The sequence below is a fragment of the Cotesia typhae genome, unplaced genomic scaffold (genome assembly GCF_013202065.1).
Source record: "Cotesia typhae breed Kobodo isofemale line unplaced genomic scaffold, CoteBio_Ctyphae contig_34, whole genome shotgun sequence".
In the NCBI taxonomy this organism is placed as follows: domain Eukaryota; kingdom Metazoa; phylum Arthropoda; class Insecta; order Hymenoptera; family Braconidae; genus Cotesia; species Cotesia typhae.
Genome location: NW_027423742.1, coordinates 796,532 through 823,247, shown reverse-complemented (window position 1 = coordinate 823,247; position 26,716 = coordinate 796,532). Strand labels below are relative to the sequence as shown.

The 26,716-nt window shown below is 30.3% G+C and overlaps 1 protein-coding gene and 1 long non-coding RNA gene across 2 annotated transcripts in view; one reads left to right on the top strand and one right to left on the bottom strand.

The window, feature by feature from the left end:
* LOC141526507 (uncharacterized) overlaps positions 1 to 26,716 on the bottom strand; it is a 1,028,588-nt gene that overhangs the window by 627,470 nt on the left and 374,402 nt on the right. Inside the window, exon 5 of the mRNA XM_074241542.1 lies at positions 13,508 to 13,715. Coding sequence (XP_074097643.1) covers positions 13,508 to 13,715 — 208 coding nt within the window. The remainder of the gene's footprint in view (positions 1 to 13,507; positions 13,716 to 26,716) is intronic.
* Positions 12,754 to 13,150, top strand: LOC141526525 (uncharacterized). Its single transcript, XR_012479041.1, has 3 exons — positions 12,754 to 12,803; positions 12,886 to 12,969; positions 13,129 to 13,150. It is a non-coding gene; the product is annotated as an uncharacterized LOC141526525 (long non-coding RNA).

The window sequence follows — 26,716 nt, the reverse complement described above, 5'->3', positions numbered from 1 at the left end:
GCGTCGAATTCGGGGCGTGTATGCTTTTTGAGTTGTTTCGAACTCAATCACACACTGAATGCGGGAGACATGTTTCCGAGATCTGTCAATTTTAGAGCCAAGTTGTAAGATGCGCTGTCTCAACCTTGCCTCGATCGAGAGACAATGTCTCTCTCTCGGAAAAGCCGAAATTATTATTATTATTATTATTATTATTATTATTATTATTATTATTATTATTATTTTTATTATTAATATTTATAATATATCAAAAGTATTTTTTTGTGATTAACGCCATGAGCTGTGATAATGATTAGTCATTAAATTAAGCTTATGACTCGATGTGATAGATTGTTGTAACGATCTAAATAATTATATTAGATTGATAGTCATTTGATTTTAACTAGTATAAGTCTTATGAAATCTACGGATTTAAAATCTTATAAAAAAAAAAAAAATTAATACCAACATTTAAAATGTATAAATTTTTACAACTATTAAATTTACTACAATCAGTAATTTGAGAAATTATTTACTATAATTTTCATTATTTACTTTTCAGGTAATTATATGTATTCGAATAATCAAAATAATTTCTTTTTCAATCAGGTAATTATATTATTTTCAACATTTTACGTTAAAACAAGCGTTTTAACAATTATGTAGAGGTTATAAATCATAGATTTAAAAAAGTACTCAAACGCGCGAGATGTTAGACGCATGCGCACAGAGTGTGAGCAAAGCTCTCATCACGTGAGTAAAGATTACCCGCAAATTCACGTGAGTGCTGACGGGTTAAGATTGACTTTTTTTTTATAAAAACTATGTATAAATTCATTAACCATCTTCGTTTGAAGAATATACATTGTATATTGTGAAAAAATTCTTTACAAGTTATAAATAATTATTGTTAATAGTATTTATTGGCTTTTTTAAAATTTTTTACAATTGATGTATTTTATAATAATATAAATATATTTTTGATGTATGCGTTAAAAACGTCTTAATTTCAACATATATTATATTACTATCTTTATATATTGATAGGATTTCGAAAAAAAAATGAACCATCCATTACTAAAAATTAAGAAATAATTAATATTTTTTCATTTAACTATTTCTCGAAAAATGTAATTTTTAACTAATTATATTGCACTTGAGAATTTATAAAAACACAATAAATGTATAGATAAATAGAATAAATGTGTGCAATTTAAGGTCAATATGGACAAATAAAACTTTGTTTATTACAAACAATTATTGAATAAATTAAACTAATCATAAGAATAATTTCTAATTGTTTATAATAAACAAAGTTTTATTTACAACTTTTATCGGACTTGGAGATTTTAAATCGGATCTCTTGGTGAACGATCGGACCGACGAGTTCAAAATCCGATTTCTTGGTAAACAGTCCGTCCAAGACGTTCAAAATCGGAATTAGTCGGACCATGGAGCTTAAAGTACGATCAATTTCGGATCAAAAAGTTTAATATCCGATAAAAATTTCGACTCGGGTAAGTTTACGATCTTTAAGTTACCAGCCAAATAGTAATAATTATCATTCAGATGGTAAATGTAACTATCTGGGTGGTTCAGTTAACAATTTGGATAGTTTTTGCAATCATTCATACGAAGAAGCCTGTTTTACAATACTCGGATAGTTGTATTTATCATTAAATTTTCTCCGTGTAGTTTCGATGTTTTCATGTTGTAAAAAATTGATAATCCATTCTCCCATCAATATTTATACTTCAATACTATCGGATCGTCAACTATTATAAAATTGTAACGTAAAAACTGTGTTATATTGAGCAATTGTATATAAGGATTTTAATAGGAGCAATTAATTAAAAACCGTCAATAATTTATAAATATTATACTCATAATTAATAAATAGGAAAGGAAATGTTTTTTTGACTTCCCGCTAAGAAAATCGAAGATGTTCAAAAATCGGGAAGTTATTGTTTTCAGCCCGTTTTGACAAAATCGAGTTTTCATCAGATCTCGACGTTTTAAGGTCTCAGGAACCTTTCCTGACTACTACCGCGATACTGTCTTTATGTGTGTGTGTGTGTGTGTGTGTGTGTGTGTGTGTGTGTGTGTGTGTGTGTGTGTGTGTGTGTGTGTGTGTGTGTGTGTGTGTGTGTGTGTGTGTGTGTGTGTGTGTGTGTGTGTGTGTGTGTGTGTGTGTGTGTGTGTGTGTGTGTGTGTGTGTGTGATGTAAACCCTCATAACTTTTGAACGGCTTGACCCATTCTATCGCGATTGACGCCAATCGAAAGAGCTTGACTGAACTTAGATTTTTAATATGGTTTGGACCGATTCAGACCAGTAGATTTTCAGAAATCTCGAAAAACTACAAAAAAATTTTTTCAACTGTGGTTTTTTTAAAATAACTTTTGAACGGCTTGACCGATCGATTCCAAAAACTAATCAGCTCTTAACATCAAAATACCACGTCGATCGCCACCAAGCCGGTCGAAATCGGTTGATTCGGTCGTGAGTTATCGTTGACGAAAAAACCGACAAAATGTGTTTTTTTCGGATTACATCAAAATTTCCAGTCTAATCAATTTGTGTTTAAAAGTATGTCATAAAATTTAAAAAACTGCGTCGAATGCCGCTAACTGTGTGAAAATCAGTTCATTCATTCAAAAGTTATTGCGGTTTGAAAATTGAAAAAATAGTGATTTATTAAACTCCTATCAAACTTTTGAGCTCTGAGAGCTCAAAACTACACGAAAATTAGATTTTTGAGCTCGAAGAGCTCAAAAACATAATAAGTGCAATTTCGAGCGATTTATTACGAAAGTAGCGGGAAGTTGCAGAGATAACTTTCAGGGTCAACCGTTTTCCTAATTTTTTTATTTAGTGTTAATTCAATTGAATTTATCATTAAAAAGTAGTGATCACTTATTTTGATAATAATTTTACAGATTTTACATGATTTATTTTGATTTTTATTTTTACAATGTTTGAATAAAAGAATCAATCACCTTCAACAAATTTTTTTCTGCCCTACGACCGGAAAGTGGCAACTTCCTGGCCGCTGCGCCAAACGAAGTTGCCACATTCTGGCTACGTCGAGCAGAAAAATAGTATACACACCTTGGCCCGTAAAAGTTTAGCCTCAGACCACATGTTTGTCAACCTCGGCTTCGTCTCGGCCAACAATTACATGTGATCTAAGACTTTTATTATTTTACTGGCCTAGGTATGTAATATACTATTTTTCAAATTAAATTAATCCAATTCAACTTTTTCCTGTTTCCATCTCCCAACTTTGTTTCTTTTACTTCTCTTATTCCAGACCAGAAAGTGCACCGTCTAATTTTATAAGACTATTATTGAAAAGTTATTGCATTATTCAAGAGCCAAATTTTTGTAAAATATTTAAGCTGTTGGAATATTAAAAATATTAGCATTAAAATATTTATTATTCAATAATGTTATGTTTTATAATAAATAATGAAAATTTTATAATATGTTTCTTAACCCGTTTTCTTAACCTGTTTGATAAATCTTGTAACCTATTTTATTGAAGTTTCAAATTTCCCGCGTGACCCACCATTTGCGACGTTGCCGTCACATAACCCACATTTACTATGGCTGACTATTGTTTTTAAATTTAGATTTTTCAAGGTCAATTATTTTTATCCACAGATTCGGTAGAATCTGGCGCCAAGTTCCGTTCACGTTTGGTTGATCTCCATACAACTCAGTCCAAAAGCTTCCACCCGCTCAGGTGTTGGATAAGTCCCGGTAACATCGGTCTTTGGTGTCAGAAACCGTGAAGGGATGGATCGAAACAACGAGTTGTCGACCAACCGCTTCAGCCTTTTCTCTAGTGACTTTTTGGCAGTCACTAGAGCCCGCAATTTATTAAGAGACTCTTCTTTGATGACAAGAAGAGTACTCTTATTCAGTGTGTGATAACGCCACCGAAGTTCAGCAATAATGCGTCGAATTCGGGGCGTGTATGCTTTTTGAGTTGTTTCGAACTCAATCACACACTGAATGCGGGAGACATGTTTCCGAGATCTGTCAATTTTAGAGCCAAGTTGTAAGATGCGCTGTCTCAACCTTGCCTCGATCGAGAGACAATGTCTCTCTCTCGGAAAAGCCGAAATTATTATTATTATTATTATTATTATTATTATTATTATTATTATTATTATTTTTATTATTAATATTTATAATATATCAAAAGTATTTTTTGTGATTAACGCCATGAGCTGTGATAATGATTAGTCATTAAATTAAGCTTATGACTCGATGTGATAGATTGTTGTAACGATCTAAATAATTATATTAGATTGATAGTCATTTGATTTTAACTAGTATAAGTCTTATGAAATCTACGGATTTAAAATCTTATAAAAAAAAAAAAAATTAATACCAACATTTAAAATGTATAAATTTTTACAACTATTAAATTTACTACAATCAGTAATTTGAGAAATTATTTACTATAATTTTCATTATTTACTTTTCAGGTAATTATATGTATTCGAATAATCAAAATAATTTCTTTTTCAATCAGGTAATTATATTATTTTCAACATTTTACGTTAAAACAAGCGTTTTAACAATTATGTAGAGGTTATAAATCATAGATTTAAAAAGTACTCAAACGCGCGAGATGTTAGACGCATGCGCACAGAGTGTGAGCAAAGCTCTCATCACGTGAGTAAAGATTACCCGCAAATTCACGTGAGTGCTGACGGGTTAAGATTGACTTTTTTTTATAAAAACTATGTATAAATTCATTAACCATCTTCGTTTGAAGAATATACATTGTATATTGTGAAAAATTCTTTACAAGTTATAAATAATTATTGTTAATAGTATTTATTGGCTTTTTTAAATTTTTACAATTGATGTATTTTATAATAATAATATAAATATATTTTTGATGTATGCGTTAAAAACGTCTTAATTTCAACATATATTATATTACTATCTTTATATATTGATAGGATTTCGAAAAAAAAAAATGAACCATCCATTACTAAAAAATTAAGAAATAATTAATATTTTTTCATTTAACTATTTCTCGAAAAATGTAATTTTTAACTAATTATATTGCACTTGAGAATTTATAAAAACACAATAAATGTATAGATAAATAGAATAAATGTGTGCAATTTAAGGTCAATATGGACAAATAAAACTTTGTTTATTACAAACAATTATTGAATAAATTAAACTAATCATAAGAATAATTTCTAATTGTTTATAATAAACAAAGTTTTATTTACAACTTTTATCGGACTTGGAGATTTTAAATCGGATCTCTTGGTGAACGATCGGACCGACGAGTTCAAAATCCGATTTCTTGGTAAACAGTCCGTCCAAGACGTTCAAAATCGGAATTAGTCGGACCATGGAGCTTAAAGTACGATCAATTTCGGATCAAAAAGTTTAATATCCGATAAAAATTTCGACTCGGGTAAGTTTACGATCTTTAAGTTACCAGCCAAATAGTAATAATTATCATTCAGATGGTAAATGTAACTATCTGGGTGGTTCAGTTAACAATTTGGATAGTTTTTGCAATCATTCATACGAAGAAGCCTGTTTTACAATACTCGGATAGTTGTATTTATCATTAAATTTTCTCCGTGTAGTTTCGATGTTTTCATGTTGTAAAAAATTGATAATCCATTCTCCCATCAATATTTATACTTCAATACTATCGGATCGTCAACTATTATAAAATTGTAACGTAAAAACTGTGTTATATTGAGCAATTGTATATAAGGATTTTAATAGGAGCAATTAATTAAAAACCGTCAATAATTTATAAATATTATACTCATAATTAATAAATAGGAAAGGAAATGTTTTTTTGACTTCCCGCTAAGAAAATCGAAGATGTTCAAAAATCGGGAAGTTATTGTTTTCAGCCCGTTTTGACAAAATCGAGTTTTCATCAGATCTCGACGTTTTAAGGTCTCAGGAACCTTTCCTGACTACTACCGCGATACTGTCTTTATGTGTGTGTGTGTGTGTGTGTGTGTGTGTGTGTGTGTGTGTGTGTGTGTGTGTGTGTGTGTGTGTGTGTGTGTGTGTGTGTGTGTGTGTGTGTGTGTGTGTGTGTGTGTGTGTGTGTGTGTGTGTGTGTGTGTGTGTGTGTGTGTGTGTGTGTGTGTGTGTGTGTGTGTGTGTGTGTGTGTGTGTGTGTGTGTGTGTGTGTGTGTGTGTGTGTGTGTGTGTGTGTGTGTGTGTGTGTGTGTGTGTGTGTGTGTGTGTGTGTGTGTGGATGTAAACCCCTCATAACTTTTGAACGGCTTGACCCATTCTATCGCGATTGACGCCAATCGAAAGAGCTTGACTGAACTTAGATTTTTAATATGGTTTGGACCGATTCAGACCAGTAGATTTTCAGAAATCTCGAAAAAACTACAAAAAAAAATTTTTTCAACTGTGGTTTTTTTTAAAATAACTTTTGAACGGCTTGACCGATCGATTCCAAAAACTAATCAGCTCTTAACATCAAAATACCACGTCGATCGCCACCAAGCCGGTCGAAATCGGTTGATTCGGTCGTGAGTTATCGTTGACGAAAAAAACCGACAAAATGTGTTTTTTTTCGGATTACATCAAAATTTCCAGTCTAATCAATTTGTGTTTAAAAGTATGTCATAAAATTTAAAAAACTGCGTCGAATGCCGCTAACTGTGTGAAAATCAGTTCATTCATTCAAAAGTTATTGCGGTTTGAAAATTGAAAAAAATAGTGATTTATTAAACTCCTATCAAACTTTTGAGCTCTGAGAGCTCAAAACTACACGAAAATTAGATTTTTGAGCTCGAAGAGCTCAAAAACATAATAAGTGCAATTTCGAGCGATTTATTACGAAAGTAGCGGGAAGTTGCAGAGATAACTTTCAGGGTCAACCGTTTTCCTAATTTTTTTATTTAGTGTTAATTCAATTGAATTTATCATTAAAAAGTAGTGATCACTTATTTTGATAATAATTTTACAGATTTTACATGATTTATTTTGATTTTTATTTTTTACAATGTTTGAATAAAAGAATCAATCACCTTCAACAAATTTTTTTTCTGCCCTACGACCGGAAAGTGGCAACTTCCTGGCCGCTGCGCCAAACGAAGTTGCCACATTCTGGCTACGTCGAGCAGAAAAATAGTATACACACCTTGGCCCGTAAAAAGTTTAGCCTCAGACCACATGTTTGTCAACCTCGGCTTCGTCTCGGCCAACAATTACATGTGATCTAAGACTTTTATTATTTTACTGGCCTAGGTATGTAATATACTATTTTTCAAATTAAATTAATCCAATTCAACTTTTTCCTGTTTCCATCTCCCAACTTTGTTTCTTTTACTTCTCTTATTCCAGACCAGAAAGTGCACCGTCTAATTTTATAAGACTATTATTGAAAAGTTATTGCATTATTCAAGAGCCAAATTTTTGTAAAATATTTAAGCTGTTGGAATATTAAAAATATTAGCATTAAAATATTTATTATTCAATAATGTTATGTTTTATAATAAATAATGAAAATTTTATAATATGTTTCTTAACCCGTTTTCTTAACCTGTTTGATAAATCTTGTAACCTATTTTATTGAAGTTTCAAATTTCCCGCGTGACCCACCATTTGCGACGTTGCCGTCACATAACCCACATTTACTATGGCTGACTATTGTTTTTAAATTTAGATTTTTCAAGGTCAATTATTTTTATCCACAGATTCGGTAGAATCTGGCGCCAAGTTCCGTTCAAAAATTCCGTTGTAAACGGAGCGCCAGACTACCGACTGTGTTTACTGTAAGCATCACGTTTTTTAGAGGTTGCAAATTTATTTTTAATTCTACGGTCCTTTTTTTCCTTAAATTAGTATTATAACGGTAGTTCATACCTTATTTTCCTGATATTAATTGATTATATGCAATTATAACAATTAATCTGCTTAATATTATTAAATTTATTCAGCACAAACTATAGCAACGCAAAAATTTCGATCCTGACTTTTTTTCAATGGGCAAAGTGATCTGCCACAGACGAAATAATTCGAGAATGCATAGTAATCCTTCGATAGATGGGAAACTACAGTTAAAAAAAGATATTTCGCAGCTTGGATCTACACTCGCCAGGGTGCACTGGAATTCTTTCTACATATACTGTAGCTTCAAGTAAACTCCAATCTTGAAGGGACTCACACACATATGTTCTAATGAACTACGGTGATTCGCTTACATTTACCTTCTTATTTAATTGCTTTGATTTACTTTAAACTTTTAGCGAGAAAGTATTAATAAATTCAAATTGAATGTGCCTAAAGGTACGGCAAATGAACGATACGGCTCCGGATGTGTACGGAGCAATATAAATTCCCGGGAAATTCAAATTTTACTCGAAAAACTTCGCATGTATACGGAGCCGTATAATAATAATAATAATAATAGTAACGATAATACTGAAAATAATAATAATGGTAATACTAAATTAATGACAAAAATAATAGGAATAAAAATATTTATCTCTATTCTTATCATGATTGTTATTAAATCATTAATCATTGAATTATTAAATTCAAAGTTACTTAATTTTCTTTTAAAATTTATCTGAATCGGAAAGCTTCTAATTGATAATTTAGTTCATCAATATAAACTATTCTTCATTTCATACTTATATTTTTTCGTGAAATAAGTTTATATTTTATTTTGAATGATAAGTATTCTTCTTATCACAGAAATGAAAAATGAAAAATAAAAAATTATCTTTTTATTACAAAAATATAAAAATTAAAAAATTAAATTCATCTTTTCATTTTTCAATAGCAAAAGTGCTAGGGAGAAATTTTTTTATGAAAAAATGATTTATTTTCATAAATCAGAATTATTTCGATTCAGACAACGTTGAATATAACTGTTTAAATTAAATTTTTTTATTCAAAAATCTCTGCATATAAACACTTCTTAACTAAAAATCTAATTTCAAATGTTTCATATTTTTAGACTACACTTAAAAATCAGTGTGATATTTTTAGTCGCTTTCAGATGTCACTACCTACGTTGTCATCCACAGATTCGGTAGAATCTGGCGCCAAGTTCCGTTCAAAAATTCCGTTGTAAACGGAGCGCCAGACTACCGACTGTGTTTACTGTTTACTGAATGGTATTTCGAGGATGCAAAATTTTATTTAATTATATGGTACTCCTTTTTCCAAAATGATATATCATAAAAGTAAGTCATACTCTATTTTACTGATATTAATTAATTATAATCAATTATAACATTTAATTCACTTAAAATTATTATATTTTATCAGCACAAACTATATAGTAAGCCCAGAAATTTCGATCCTGACTTTTTTTTCATGGAGAAAAGTAGAAAAGTCACCGCCACAGACTAGATAAAATAAAAATGTGTAGTAATCTTACTATAGATACGCAACTACACTGAAAAAAGTTAATTCACAGCTTGCATCTACAACCACCAGAGTGCACTGGAATTATTTCTACATAAACTGTAGATTCAACGGGATAGCTCACTGAAGTTAGAACCCCAAATTTTTTTCTTTTAATTTTTGATTTTTTTTTTCTATCACGTTTTCAGCTTTTCGTTTGTTCTTTATTATTCACTCGCAACATTTGATCGTTCTCCATTTATTTATTTTAAAAAGAATTTATTAATAATGTACGTTTAAGTTAGCCCCCCTGTCGCATTTTTTAATATTTTGGTACCAATTTGGGTCATCAAGGCTCTATTTTTGATTGTTCATGTATATTTAACATTTGTACTTCACATTTTTTATTTGTTGTTTAATTAACATTTTTAATTAGCTGTATGTATGCATTCTAAATATTTGCACTGCGCATTCGACAACTTTACGTATATAGACTTTTATCGCGGTCTTTTGAAAATTATAGTGACAAGCACATCTCATGTGTAAAAAATTAAAAAATTTACGAGTGTAATTTTTTAGAAATTACTATTTAATTAATTCAAATAATTAAAAAAAAATTGTTAGACGTCAGCCAATATCAATGTCATTAAGTAAATAAATAAGTAACTAATATATATTCATTTCATTCTAAATTTTTTAAAAATATCGAGAGAATTGTTAATCAATGCATGTACATTTTTTTTTTATTTTCATCAATTCTATTTTCATGAATACTACGAACTATTAAAAAAAAAAAAAAAAAAATCCATAACAATTAACAAAAAATTTGAATACTTTATTAAAATAAGACTTATTATAAACTTATTAAAAACTACACGTTGCCCTTTTGTCCTGTGACCTCTATAATTGAAATTACAAGAAAAATACACTTACTCTAATCACTGTGCTGGTCAATATAATTTTCAAAAGTCCGCGCTGAAAGTCTAAACGTAAAGTTGACGCATGCGCAGTGCAAATATTTAGAATACTAATATTCAGCTTATTAAAAATGTTAATTAAACAAGAAATAAACAATTTGAAGTTGGAACAAAGGTTTTTTGTACATGAACAATCATAATCAAAGGTTATTCCCATTAGATAGTGTACCATTCTATGATTTTGTGGTCATTGCCGATAGGTTGCATTGTTATCCAATCAAGTGGATTTCAAATAATTGTAATCTTTAGGTGAAAAGTCTTACAATTATGCGCATGGTGTATTGTGTCATTTACTTACAACAATGTCATAATAACAATAACACTAATAATAAAAATTATGAGACTGAAATTAATTATATCGGTAATACCAAATTGAGGTTAAAAATATCATTATCATTATTATTACGGAATGAATTATTGTTATTATTAAGTTAATGTGTATTAGAGTATTAAATCCAAATCAACAACTTTTTTAATTCAAAAAAATGTTAAAATTTTTACTGTATATAAATAAAAATGTAAAATCCCTATTAATAAGATAGTTAATCGCTTTTAACCGCGGAGTTTACGCGGATCAGTCACGTTAAGTTTTTTAATGCTACTAGCTACTATGAGAGAAACAGAATTTCAATTTTTTTATTAGGATTTGATTATCAAAATTAACGAATAAACAACCTATCATATTAGAATAGCTTTGCCTGCATTAATTTATTCATTTATGAATTTTCAATTTTGCGCGAGAAAAATTTAATTTTGAAATTAAGAATGTTAAAATACTTTATAAATACAAAATTTTTAGAACAAACTATCAAACAACTTCATATGTGGATGGTTTTCAATCTATTCTTTCTATTGAATTTCATTTATTAACTAGACTAAATACACAACAGGCTAAAGATTGTTTGAGTTTTACTTTCTTCCTTCAGGCCAGCAGTTCAAGATTTAGGCAATTCTCATTGGATAGTGTACACATTCTACGACTGTGTAGTCGTTTCCTGTAGGTGGCATTGTTATTCAATCGATCGGATTTCAAATAATTGTAATTTTTAGGCCATAGGTATTACAATTATGCGTATGATGCATTGTGCCCTTTATTAACAATAATGTCATTGTAACAATAACAATAATAATCATTATAAAAATGAAATTTATTATATCGGTAATGATAAATTGATATTAAAAGTATCATTATCATTGTTTATCAATACCAAAATAATTATTGTTATTGTTAAATTAATGTGTAGTAGAGCATTAAATCTAGATTAACAACTTTTTTAATTCAAAAAAATGTTAAACTTTAACTATATATACATAAAAAATTTAAAATCCCCATTGATAAGCTAGTTAATTGATTGAAACCGAAGAGTTTACACGGTTCAGTCACGTTAAGTTTTTTAATGCTACTAGCTACTATGAGAGAAACAGAATTTTAATTTTTTTGTTAGGATTTGATTTTCAAAATTAACAAACAAATAACCTTTTATATAATAATAGCTTTACCTGCATTAATTAATTTATTTACATATTTCTAATTTTGCGCGGGAAAAGTTCAATTTTAAAATTAAGAGGCGAGCAAAAAATTACACTTAACAAAAAGATATGAAATCCGAACAAAAACAGTTTCACTGTAAAAAATTGCGCCAAGTCCACGTTCATAAAACTCATCTCAATAATATCTGCACTTTGCAAAAAAAATAAGACTCGTTACAATAATTTTCATTCTATACAAAAAAAAGTTAAATACAAAAAAATACCAAGAAACCGTCATAATGTTGAAAAAATTGAAAAAAATTTGTTGAAAATTTAAAAATTAAGAAAAAATTTTTTTATCCTACTTGGCGTGCGTCATTGAGTACCCCAAATTTTTTCGAACGAATTTCAACACGAGAAAAAACGATTTCGCTTGAATTTATGTAATGTAAATATGTATAATTACATAATATATATATATATATGATATCTTATCAGCTCTAATTATATAATATGATTTCATACATTGTTATGTTTATAGATTCACATCAGTGAAGTATACTCAACGATTTAAAAACACTGCTTACTGGATTAATATCAGTTTCAGTGAAAAAATCCGTTTCGAAAATTTTTTTCAGATTTTTAGTGAGAATATCTGTCAATATGGTAGTCTGGTGAAGATATCTGAAATAACACAAAATTTTTTAATTCAATTTATTTCAGTTCCGTCATTAAGCTTTCATGAAGAAACTTGATCATGCTTCGTTTAATTGTAATTAACACATTTTGATTGGCAATCACACCGCATTTTCTCAATTTAGTCGGCCATACGTTTTATTTTTTAATCAATTCAATTTTCGCAGTGATTCCACGACAGAGTCAATGTATGCAGGCGTATTCACTTGTAAGCAAATTGCGTAACCGAACAGGAGAGGGCGTTTTATTGAAATCATAAACGATGAGCGGAGAATTTAAAAATTTCAAATAAAATACGTATGCCATGTTGATTTTACCTAACTTTTGTTAAACGTATCATAAAATAATATTTCATTAATTACATTTATGCATTTTATAGGTTGACTTACTTATAAATGTTGAAACATTAAAAGGATGTTCATGTATCCTGAAAAAATTTGGGGTACTCAATGACGCGCGCCAAGTACGATAAAAAATTTTTTTCTTAATTTTTAAATTTTCAACAAATTTTTTTCAATTTTTTCAACATTATGACGGTTTCTTGGTATTTTTTTGTATTTAACTTTTTTTTGTATAGAATGAAAATTATTGTAACGAGTCTTATTTTTTTTGCAAAGTGCAGATGTTATTGAGATGAGTTTTATGAACGTGGACTTGACGCAATTTTTTACAGTGAAACTGTTTTTGTTCGGATAACTAAGTACTCTCTACTTAATTTAATTTTTTTAATCATTTTCGCAATTTTTTTTACAATGAGTTTTTTAAAGCTTTCTCATTATTTTTTCATTATGAAATTTATCAAAACAAAAGTAGGTGTGAGATCTGGTATGCCATTACAATGTTAAATGACCTATTTTGAATCTTTTTTTATAAATAAACTATGAATCCTAGGTCTCTAAAATTTTAACACAACACGTGATAAATATATTTTTTTCGATCCTAAAAATTTTAAATTGATCTCATTATTTCGACTTAACTCCTATACCTCCTTAATTACTTACCGACTACATCTAAAAAACCGTATTGAGTTTTTGCTGTTGCTGTATTTATTTGACACATATATTTTCCTTTATCATCTTCGTGAACGTTGTTAATATGTAAATACCACGTTCTATGCTTGTCATGAGTGACAGAGATTCTTGGATTCCTTGTAATTACATGGTTATGTACAGTTAATATAGCACTCTTGTCAAACAGCATCCACGCCACCTGCAAAAACAATTTATGATTCATTAATATAAATCTTGTTTGACACCAATTCAGTTATTGGAGCTGTAACAGGGTGAATTTACCCTGTATCGATAAGTCATCGGAAATAGATTATAGCTCGACGCAGCACTGGTGCGTCTCGATCTTCGGGATCTTTAGTAGTAATTAAGAGGGGGAAATTTTTGGTGAGTACACGGAAGCCGGTAAGTGCACCGAACAGATGAGGTTCGACAGCCGACTCAGTCAGTCACAAAATAAAATGTCAAGGTAATTATCTTATCGCGCGTTGTATATTGGAAAGCAGCGATAAATTAAACTATTTTTAATCCTTTATTATTCATAATTACTAATACGCATTGTACTTCTCGAAAAAATTTATTGTCGATTGACATTGAACGAGTTGGATCCCTGGAGGAATTTCACGGAAAACTAGGAGCTCAAACGAATTTTCCAGATCGAGACCTTGAAAGCGAAAGTGAAACCTACCACACTTACTCCGTGGACGGGAAGTGGACCGCGGTTTGTACTTGGTTCGCTTTGCCTCTTTTAAATTTATTTATATAACATTCATTGATCTAATCAATTAATAATTTGTTATGTCGGACTCAATGTTCGACATTTTTATTTAATATTGAATAGGCATTAATTATTTTAGTAATAATTTTGTAATTTTGTAGTTACATACATTTGCTTTGTTATCTTAAATTTTTGTTATCTTCAAATTTATCAATAGTATTTTCAAAAGAAACTTATTTTAAAAATTTAGTTTTTAGTTGGGCCTGACCACACTAAGAGATTTAAGCCTGAATAAATACCCTAATGGAATTTTAAACTTTGTCGAGATCCGAAATAGAAGTTTTCGATAACAAAATAAATGTATATATAAACAATAGTTTAAATAAAATAAAAGTAAATAATGATAAAAGAAAAAAATAAAAAGGAATGTTATGATAATTCTAGTATCAACAGAAAAAAAAATATATGTTGATAATTTAAGGAACAAAATTTAATAACTATAATTTAAGTTTAAACAAAGAAAAATAAATAAATGTTATCTTTTATTTCCGAATAAAATAACGAATTTAATAAAAAGAAAAATTTAGATCTAAGAAACTAATGATAATTTGTAATTTATGCACAAATTAATTTTTTTTCTAACTAATTTAATGATACGTCGCGAATAGAATAATAAGATATGATCGTCGAAAATTATATTTTAATTAATAATTTAAAATAGTGAAAAGGGTAAAAATTTAATAATAATTCCTTTCCTAATTATTAAATATAGAATTTAAGAGAAGGGGGTCAACAGGCCCTTGAGACAACGTGGAAGGCGTAGTGCGCTACCCGAAGCGATGGGCTCCTTGAGAAAGGGAAACTCGGACCACTGAGTGTTATTGTAATTGGCCTAGAGTTTCCCCGGAACATAGAATTTAGGAAAATGTCACCGCCCACAAGGTCTTGTCGATTTCAGTTTTCCAAGTTTTTCAAATCAGTCCAGTTCTAGTTTTTACCACCTCAACACGAGGTCAAGTTTTGGCGTAGTCCCAAGTTTCATCAATTCATTATACAATTTAAAATTTTTCATTTCGTACACGTTGTTTAAAATAGATTCGATTTAATTCCTTTCTTAAAGTTACTGAAGCAGACAAAAAGCGGTGACACAGATATTGAGTCAGTGTAAAATAATAAGTTTCGTTTTTATGTATTTCTTTTTATTCCAAATTGAAATTTGTACTAGAATTTTAAAATATATCTATAAAATTTAATTCATATTTTATTATTATTTATTTCACAAAATTTTTCCTGTAAGCTTCAGATCCTTATTTATTAGCCTAACGGCTAGGATAAAAATAATTAAATTTTAGTTGCGTTTTCGACGTAACAAATTATTAACATTCGTACGTTTGGACTGAGTGATTTTCAAGGTTTATCCTAAGAGTCATTCAGTCAACTTTGAGGTAAAAGATCATTTATGACATACGTAGTGAGAATTTTTAATTATCTAGAAATTAATCAAATTAATTTATTTACCAACTGAATTTCTTTAATTATGGAGTCAATTTTTGTAATCAATTAATTCGGTAAGACGAACGATTAATTTTTATACACGAGAAAAAAAAACCGATAAGTGTCTTTTTCACGAATTATTGATCAAGCGTCGGTAGATATCTTACGTCGTAGTGAATCCGAGTACCCAAAGTCATAACAATCATACCAGCGAATGTTCTAGCGTTTATTTTACATATGCCGACTTTTGTCGATTTCTATGATTGAATATTTTTACGACGAAATCTATTGAACTTTATATTGGGAATTTTTTTACTTGACAATTTTTTATAAAATAATTTATTACTAATTTATTTATAAAGATTACGACGCGTTATGTTGAATTATAAATTTAATTAAATGCGCATTACTGATAGAAGTTAGCTTAAGAGATATTCAAAATTGAGTTCTTAAAATTATTATTGAAATTGAATTAAATTCGTGCATATTAATTTATAAGATTGAACTTAAGTTCGTGAATTATTAGATAAATTAATTTACTATAATTATTGAGAATTAATTGTTTCTAATTATCAGCGTAGATATTAAGTCAAGAAATTTCTAGTCATTTTACGCTGAGCAATCTTATAAGAATTTGGATATAATTAATTAATTGTCGTCGTTGATTATTAAAAATGGAATTGATAATGGAGATTAATTTTATTTATCGAGTCTTATAAAATTAGCTTATTAATTTAGAAATATTATTTAATTAATAACTGATGACTGAAAATTTTAGTTGAAATTTTCAACATTGAGCTTTAAATTTGTAACAAGTTTTGAATTAATAGAATAAAGATCAATTTAGCCAAGTGTGGGTGATGTGTGTAAAAATTTGTAAGGGTTATGTGTGATAGATATAGATGTTAATAGTATTAAGTACTGGTAGTCCGGTGAACTTGTAATTTTAAGATTAGTTGTAGAACAGGTGTGGGAGACCGTTTCTTAGAAAAAGCCCATTAGTTTAAGGAGAGTCGTAAGAGACCGTTTTTTAGTAAAAGTCCATTAGTTTTAAGACAGATGTGGGAGACCGTTTGTTAGAAAAAACCCAACTAGTTTGTAACGGAGTACACGGGACCTTCTTTATCCGGAGAAGGTCTTCGATCCGAGCTAGAATTATCGATCAATTCCCCAGGGCGCTGTGCTCCGAAGAACTCGCGCCAATAGTCTTAAGCTAGTGAGTAAGTCCCCGAGAGGGTAGCGCCGGTGCTGAGAGAGAGAAAGAGAGAGAGAGTGGGGAAGACAGAGCCAAGAAGAAACGAACCAATAAATTTTGGTAAGTATTATTGTGTTCGAACGATCGAAGAATCGACATCGCAAACATCTCACTCAGGTAATTATTTTTATTCTATTGTTTCGTGTGGAACGAGGCGATAAATTTTAGTTAAATTTAATGCGTGCTAGACCCAATACCAGCTCGCTTAAGTTTAATTAATCTAAGAAATATTCTAATACCAATTTCGTGTTCCAGAATAAAATATTCCCTGAGAATTAAATTTCGAAGTGGCGATTCAGGACCGTGCCGCCAAGAAGACTTCATCGAGGCGAACATCAAGGAAAGACGAGAAATCTGGGAGTAAAAGCGTCGAGGGATTTGAGTAAAGAAAAACCCAAGGAAACTCCAGGTACAATAAATACGTCTAAATAGATTCTCGGTGAAGCGGCATCAGCCAGGCCTTAAGTCGGCTGAAGGTTATCGTCATTTCGCGTTCGATCACAATCATTAGTTTTAATAAAAATTTAATTAATTAAGCTTGCCAAAATTTAAACAATTGGTTTAGTCAATAATTAAGTACTCGTTATTTAAACTAAAGTCCGAATAAAATTAAGAATAAATTTAAGAACAAGTCAGAAATGAAATCACTAAATAATTAATTAATAATACCAGGAATTATTTCGGGTTATTAATTAAACACGTAGGCAGAGTCTGGATTAATCTTACTAGGAATCATTTCAGTTTGTTAATTCATGATTTTGGTGTCACGTGAAAGTTTGATCTCTGGTTATTGAGTTTAAGTAGAATCAGTTAATTTTGTGTCAATTAAAATCATGGAAATAATTTCAGTAAAATATATTAGTAGAAATCATCAGAAGTAAAAATTAGTTAAAATCAACATAAATAATTTGGGAACGAATTTTGATTGTGTAAAATAAAACAAAAGTCAAATTAGAATCAGAAAATAATTTTAAAATTAATTGTTAAAATCATTTAGATAAAAGTAGAAGATAAATCATTTGAAAATTTCACTTGAAGAAAAATTCAACAAAAGTTTGGGAGAGAGTCCGCCATCTTGTCTCGAGCAAAAATGCTGAGTAAAGGACACACAAGGTCGAAACTAAAAATCTCAAGGCGTTATAAAGTGAAAAATAATCCTCAAAATTAAAATAAACTAAATTCGAAGTTTCGTACAACACAAAGAAAGTAAAAGAAAGTAATTTAGTAAAAATGAAATAAACTCAGTTATTCAGAGACGAATAAAATAATTTAGTTAAAATTAAATAAAATAAAATCAATTGTCAATTTCTTAATTCGGCGATTAAAAATAAATAAATTGATTAATTAACTCTGACAAATGATTTGGACAAAATTAAAACAATTGAAGTAAATAAAATAAATTACAAAATTCGGCAAAATTCAACTTGAAGAAAACAATTACTAAAATAAAGCTAAATTGATTTTAAGGAAGTTAATTAAAGTAATTAAGTAAAATTATACAATAAAATTTGGCGAAAATAAAATCGACAAAAAATAAATTCGTAGAATACTAGGACGTAGCGAATATTTTGTCGGCAGATTATTAAGACCTCTGTCGTCAAATTTTAATCTATTAATACGAGATACGAAGACCTCTTAGTATTAAATATTTATTGTTTTATTATTAAGACCACGGCAGTAAATTAGTTAAGAATTTTAATAAGGAAATTAATCGCTATAGGAATTTGGATTGGAAATGAATGGAAAATTTATTCAAGAGAAAATTTCATAGTTGAAATTTAATTTGGATTTAGAAAATTAGTTAATCAGATTTAATTCGGAAAGTAAAAGTAAATAATAGTCTTAGAAAATAATTAATAAAGTATGGAAATTTTAATTAGTGTGTTTGAATGATAATAATTACATTGTGAGTGCGTGTGTAGAATTATGGAATTATGAAACTATTAGAATTTTGGAAATATGGAAAATGATTAGAAACCGCGGTATGGTCGCTCCAGAAGAGGGTACCGTCGGGAATAAGTAACTATGATAGAAACCGCGGCATGGTCGCTCCATAAGAGGGTATCGTCGGCATTAGCCACTATGATAGGAAACCGTCTTATAAACGGGAATAGGACTTAGGACTAAGTGTTAATTAATTGTAAGGGAAATATTATTGTAATGGGGTGGGTTTAATAAAATTTCTTGAAAATGAATTTCTTTGATGATTTCTGTTTTCTTCCCAGCAATCTCTCACGACCCTGTAGAACTTACTCCATGCTCTGGTCCAGTTTCTGGATACTGTGTCTAAAAATCCAGTGGCGCCCTAAAAAAATTTAGGGGTGACCAAAGAGAACGAGTGGGCTTTTCCAAAAGAGTCGCATTCCGTTTCACCGTGCAATAACAATTAAATGCGATTTTATATTCAATTTGTGTAAATCGGATCTGAAAGCTTATGTAATAAGTTTTGGTTTGCATACTTATTCATTTTTCCAAATTAAATAGTTTAGGGATGACAGCAATTTAGACATTATTGAAAATCGCAAAAATTTTCACTCTTACCGTATTTTCGTCTAATAACAATTGAACACGATATTCTCTCAAGTTCCTGTAAATTACATCTAAAAGCTTATCAAACAATCTTTAATTTGCATATTTATATATTTTTTTAGATTAAACAGTTTAGGAATGACAGAAATTTGAATCCTTCTGATTCCTCAAAATTTGGAACTTCTACTGTTTTATCGCGAAATGACGTCTTAAGGCGATAACGTAATATGTTTGTAAATTGTACCTCAAAGCTCATTAAATAAACTTTAATTTCCATATCTCACTATCAGTCTTGACCAAATATTTCCTACACTCTCAGACAGATCTAATCAAATTTTACTTTTGCATTTGTTTTAATGACATTGTTTTATTGTAACGGAAGTTATATATTATGATCAATATGATATTGTAAAAAATTTGTCCGTGTTATTTAAAAAATCTACTCCCATTTCGGCTGTCGAATGGTCTTTTTTTAATTTATTGTAACTTGTTTTTTAAATTGTATATACAACGAATTCGGAAGCTATTAGTCAACAATATTAATCTTTTTGTGCAATAGAGTATACAATGTTTTCTGTCATTCCATCTTTAGCTCACACAAACAAACTGGATGGTTTGCCTATTCGAAAGCATGCCACGTATAATTGTCCTCGTGAAAAACATGATGTGCTCAAATCTAAGCCACAGACAGACTTTGTTTGCACTTGAGACATATTAATAGTGATTGAAAATGCCAATCTAACGGAGAACAAAATGGGTTTCAATTGAATTGACACATATGTGAGTATAATAGGGATTCGTCGAAGTAACATACCTTCACCCCGGCATTTGCCATTTATAATAATGGTTTCGATGACTTTCACTAATTTCTTAACGGTTAATAGCGTGCCATTGCACAGCCGTAGTGGGTTCAAATTACGAAGCAAAATAATCGGAGCTCCAAATATGAGTCCTAAATTATACAGTGGTATGCCTGGTAAATCCAATGAGTTTAGAAACTTTGTTGGAAAATGTGCAGTTTCAATGGCATCGCAAACTGCATCAACGGATCTATATGTCACCAAGTTATCTGGCAATGACTGTTGTATCTTGAGATTCAATTCCTTGACGCCCATATTTTTTGCTGCTAAAATCGCCTTTTCTGTCTATAGATATATTGTGTGTGTACATCGGGAAATATTAGGTTAATGAGGACATCTCGGAAGGTTCTGGGTTCAAGTCCCAGTCCAAGCTATCCAAATGTTTTATCGCATATTCTATAAGCTCTTATTCATCAGAAGGTTCTTTCCAATTTCTTTCACAATCCCTTCCTCCCAATTATCCTATGACGTAAATGTTAGAACCCATTACGTAATAATTACCGTAACTCCTCTCCTTTCCTGCTTCACGGAATTATTCAATTTTAATTTGTAACCAGGGGGTTTTGCCCAGGTCCAGTTAGCTACCCCTTTCCTCCTTAGAAAGGGCGCCACTGGGATTTTAGACACGGTGTCCCAGAAACCGGGGAAGCATGAGAGGGGAAAGACAGGGTCGTGAGAAGTCCGAGAAAGGCTGTAAATAAAACTGAGAAAATTATTTATAACAATTAAAATTATTTATTCAATCAAATTACAAACTTAACAATTTTCTTATAAACTAACTTAATTGTGAGAACTTCTCACCTACGCTGGCCGTTGCCAATTTTTCTTATAACTAAATAACCAATTTTCTTAACTTCGTCACTCCGACGGAATATCTCAATTTCCTCGTCAACCTGACGGAATACCATAAAATACCAATTAATTACCTCGTCAACCTAACGGAATACCTATTAACATAATTTACCTTGTCAACCTGACGGAATACCAATTAAAACCTATTCCCGACTGCGCCCCCGACTCGGGCGTCTAGGCAGCGGTTTCCTAACTTAATCCGTTGTACCCCCGACTCGGGCGTCTATACAACGTTTCTAAATACTCACTAAATTCCATACAAACATCATCCACCGGACGCTAACTTAATACACACTTTCTCTAGTTACTCAAATTTCTCCGAATTACTAATTATCTAAATTCCTTGAATTTTACGCTTAACATTTCTTTAATACCAATTACCAAATTCACTAATTTAATTCATTACCAAATTTTATCAATCAAAATTATTTAATTAAATTCATTAACTATTTTCTCAATAAACTAATTTACTAGATTTACTAAATTAATTAAATTCAGCCCAACGGCCTAGAATTAATTTTACAAAATTTCAAATTTCAAATTCTACAAATTTAACAAGCCTCATTAAATATTCAAACTGCATATATTCCAAAGTGACCTTGACTATCTAAATTACACAAATGCTTCTATTATTTCAACTTAATCAAATAATTTTAACTAAATAATTTCCCATAGCTAAAAGGCTTGTAACAAACTAATTAATTGACATTTATGAATAAGTTACTTATAAAAGAATCTACTAAATTAAAAGTGACATCTGAGACAATAGCGATCATTACAGTTAATTCGGCCTCTCAATTTACAAATTCAAGCTTGGCCTGAAATAATTGTAATAATAATACCTGACTTAACTTTTACAACTCTCCAACGTTGAGTGATGTCCTGGTGGAAACTGGCGAAATCAGCGGCTGGTTGGTCTCTCACTCGTCTTCAATGAACTATCTGACTCCAAGTAAAGGGTTCCCAATCCCGGATCGTCCATTGACTTCCTTCTTGATGGCCCCAAATCTTGATGACAAAATTTAGTACACAGCACTACACTGACTCACTGTTTTGCCAAAAGCCTCACTGTCTCAAAGCGTCACTGGCTCAAAAGCCTGGCTCAAAAGGTGTTACTTGTTCCAAGGGCTGGCTCAAAAAGCCTCGATGTTTCTTTTGTTGGCTCTTTTATAACTCTCAACTCCGAGTTCTCGAACTTTCCTATTGTCAACCCCGCTTCGTTTTCGGGGACAGCAGTGGGGACTTTCGATTTGCACGCCCGGTGACAAGTCTGAACTACTTGTCAAAAATCGAACGGTAAGGGAAAACCCTTATTTATCGTGGCGTCAATAAAGTGGTCAATAACGACCATGGGAAGTTCAGTTTTCCCTGTGACAAATTGTAAAAATGTGGATTATAAATGTATTAAATATTATTAATGTTGGATCATAACAAAGACACAGTAATACTGTACCTTCAATATTTATAAAAATTTTGATTAAATTAATTATATATTTGAAAATTGTATTTCTTTTTCCTAAATAACTTGTAAACAAATTTATAATTTTGTTTTAATGTTTACTTTTAGAATGCATTTGAAAAATTGCACTCGACAAAACTTGCTATTATGCTCCTCCCAAGTGGCGTTGGCGAAACGAAACCCTATTGATCAGCTATCGATCGGGGTTGGAAAATATAAAATTCTATTAAAAAATAAAGGTTGATTGTAGAACGGTGAGAATTGATATTAATAGGAGTTTTTAACTCCCCGCTAAGAAAATCGAAGATTTTCAATAATCGGGAAGATATTGTATTCATCCCGTTTTGCCAAAATCGAGTTTTCATCAGATCTCAACGTTGTAAGGTCTCAGGAAGCTTCCCTGACTATTCCCGCGATGCTGTCTATATGTAGGTATGTATGGGTGTGTGTGTGTGTGTAAACCCGTCATAACTTTTGAACGGCTTGACCGATTCTATCGCGGTTGACGCCAATCGAAAGAGCTTGACTGAACTTAAATTTTGAATATGGTTTCGACCGATTCGGACTGGTAGATTTTCAGAAATCTCAAAAAAAACTACAAAAAAAATTTTTTTCAAATGTTTTTTTTTTTAAATAACTTTTAAACGGCTTGACCGATCAATTTCAAAAACTGATCAGCTCTCAAAATCGAAAAACCACGTCGATCGTCATAATGCCAGTCAAAATCAGTTGATTTGTTCATGAGTTATCGTTGACGAAAAAAATCGACAAAAAGTGTTTTTTTTCGGATTACACCTGAATTTCCGGCCAAATCAATTCGTGTTTGAGAGTATATCGTAGAACTTGAAAAACTGCGTCGAATGCCTTTAACCGCGTGAAAATCAGTTCATTCATTCAATAGTTATTGCGGTTTAAAAATAAAAAAAATAGTGATTTATTAAACTCCCATCGAACTTTCGAGCTCGGAGACCTTAAAACCACACGAAAATTAAATTTTTGAGCTCGAAGAGCTCAAAAACATAATAAGTGCAATTTCGAGCGCTTCATTACGAAAGTAGCGGAAAGTTGCAGGGATGGCCTTCAGGGTCAACTGTTTTCCTAATGTTATGTCGGACTCAACGTCCGAAATTTTTATTTTATAACAAGTAGAATTTAATTATTCATAAATAATTTTATGTTTTTACAAATAATTACATACATTTATTTTATTTATAAAATTTTTTTTTCTTTAGAATCTTGGATACATTTTTTTTTTAAATAGAAATTATTTTAAAAATATTTATCGGTTTATCTGGGTCGAATAGTAAATAATAATTTTGTGACCCTAGCAGATAAAAAAAAAAAAAAGAAAAAATAGTTTTCTTATCTAACTACAACTCGGAAAATTCCCACGTTTAGTAGGGCCCGACTTTATCAAGACCCGAAACAGAAATATTTTTTTTAATAAAATAAAATGCATAGACAAAAAAATTTAAATAACAATAATTTTTGTAACAATAATTTAAAAAGCAAAAAACCTAAGTAATAACAATATAGATTACAATAAAATTAAATGACGAAAATTTAAATAATGAAACAAATAAACAAATAGAACTTGATAATTGAACAATTTAAAATAAACACATATTGAACAATAAAATTCTAAAACAATACAACAAAATAATAAATTTACAAATGATCGAAGCAAAAATATTTCTATAATTAATAAATTAAATTCAAAATAATTGAGATATGCTTTATTGAAATACATATTTTATTCATACGTTTGAATGAATAATTTAATATAAAATTTGGTCACAGTATATAATTTAATGTAAAATAGTACACATGTATGTCTTTGTCTATGCATAAATGCGCTTACGTATACACAAACGCATAGATGTACAATAGAGCATAAGAGTAAGGAAGAAGCGATATTGTACTCTGACCCAAGTAGAGGGGACTCATGCAACATTATAGAAAACTCTAAGAGAGAGGGCAAGGGCTCAAGGAAATAGAAAAAAAATTAGACATTGTTTCTCCCATCTAGTAAAAATATGTAACGCCCTAAAATTCGACACCTTTACGATTTTCAACAAAAATATCTCTCGTTGTCCTGACGTCCTAGTGTTAACATCGGAAAAGTTTTTATAAGTTTCAATAGAACCACGCGTCAGATTCAAAAAGAAATTGTTAGTGAAGTAAGTTTAAATTATGTAAAGAAACGGTTACAATGATATTTAAGTAAGTTCTTAATTAAGATTTATATGTTTGTTTTAATAATTCAAATCTTTGTATTATAATTTTATACTATATTTATTAAATTGAATTTATTTTCTTATAAATTCAACACCTTCCCATAAAGCTTCAGATCCTTATCTATTAGCCTAACGGCTAGGATAAAAATAATTAAATTTTTGTTGCATTTTCGACGTAACACTAATTTTTAACTTCCCGCTAAAAATCTCAGATTTTTAAAAATCGGGAAGTTATCGTATTTACCCTTTGTTATTTACCCTACGTTTTGCAAAAATCGATTTTTCATCAGATCTCGACGTTTGAAGGTCACAAGAAGCTTCCCTGACTACCCCCGCGATGTTGTCACTATGCCTGTATGTATGTATGTATGTATGTATATATGTATGTATGTATGTATGTATGTATGTATGCATGTATATATACAGGGTGTCTCTGAAGTGGCGGGAGTAATTGTTGGGGTCGATAGAGAAAAAAATACTGAATCGAAAGTTCCTGAGCCAAAAATTTTTTTGGGCCATAGAATTTGAGTTATGAATTAAAAACGATAGCCAATCAGAAGCGCGCTATTCGAGAAATGAAAATGAGCGGGGAAGTAGAGGAGACGCGAGAGTGAGATGCTGCAATAGCAGCTTACTCGCTCACACAAAGCCGAGCATGAGAGGGGATTGTGACGCTATGAGCCGAGTACGTAAGTGTGAATGAGTGGATGTATGAGGTCGCAAGCGGACGGCTTAATGTATGAGTGTGTGTCCGTGTATCGCAGCATTATTGGAGGCGTTGTAACGCTGAATTAAAGCTAACCGGGTACTCTAAGACAGAGGAAAAAATTTTAATTTTTATTTTTATTCGAAAAAAATTTAATAAAAAAATAAAAAGGCCCAAGATTTAACCAGACCCACAGAAACGGAGAGTAAATTTCTAATTCTCATTTATTTTGCTGGGGATTATTTTCAAATACAAAAAAAAAAAAAAGGCTAAGATTCAACTGGAATCCAAAAAGAGATGGATGAAAAAATTTTATTTTTTATTTTTAATCAGCAAAATTATTTTTCTTTAAAAAAGAGCCCAATCTCGACTGGAGCAAGAAAAAATGATTGAAAAATTTTATTATTAATTTTCAATCAACAAAATTATTATAAAAAAATAAATGGGCCCAAGTCTCAACCGGACCCAAACAAACGGATAAAAATTTTTATTACTTACTTAATTTGCTGGAAATTATCTTTAAAAACGAAAAAAATGCCCAAGACTCGATCGGATCCAAAAAATAACAGTACAAAAATTTTTCCTTATTTTCAATCAGCAAAATTGTTTCTTTTAAAAAAGGCCCAATCTCGACTGGAGCAAAAAAATGATTAAAAAATTTTATTATTAATTTTCAATCAACAAAATTATTTAAAAAAAAATAGTCCGCAGACTCAACCGGACCCAAACAAACAGATAGATAGTTTTAATTACTTATTTATTTTGATGGGAATTATTTTAAAAACGAAGAAAATCGCCCAAGACTCGACCGGACCCAAAAAAAAAAAAATAAATTGAAAAATTTTGTTTTCATTTTCAATCAGCCAAATTAATTTCTTTTCGAAACAAGGCCCAATCTCAAACAGACTAAGAGAAACTAATTAAAAAATTTTATTTTTATTATTAATCAAATATTATTTAAAAAAGAAAATAAGCCACAGACTTAACCGGACTTAAACAAACGGATAGAAAATTTTTATTACTTACTTAATTTGCTGGAAATTATCTTTAAAAACGAAAAAAATGCCCAAGACTCCATCAGACCGAAAGGGAG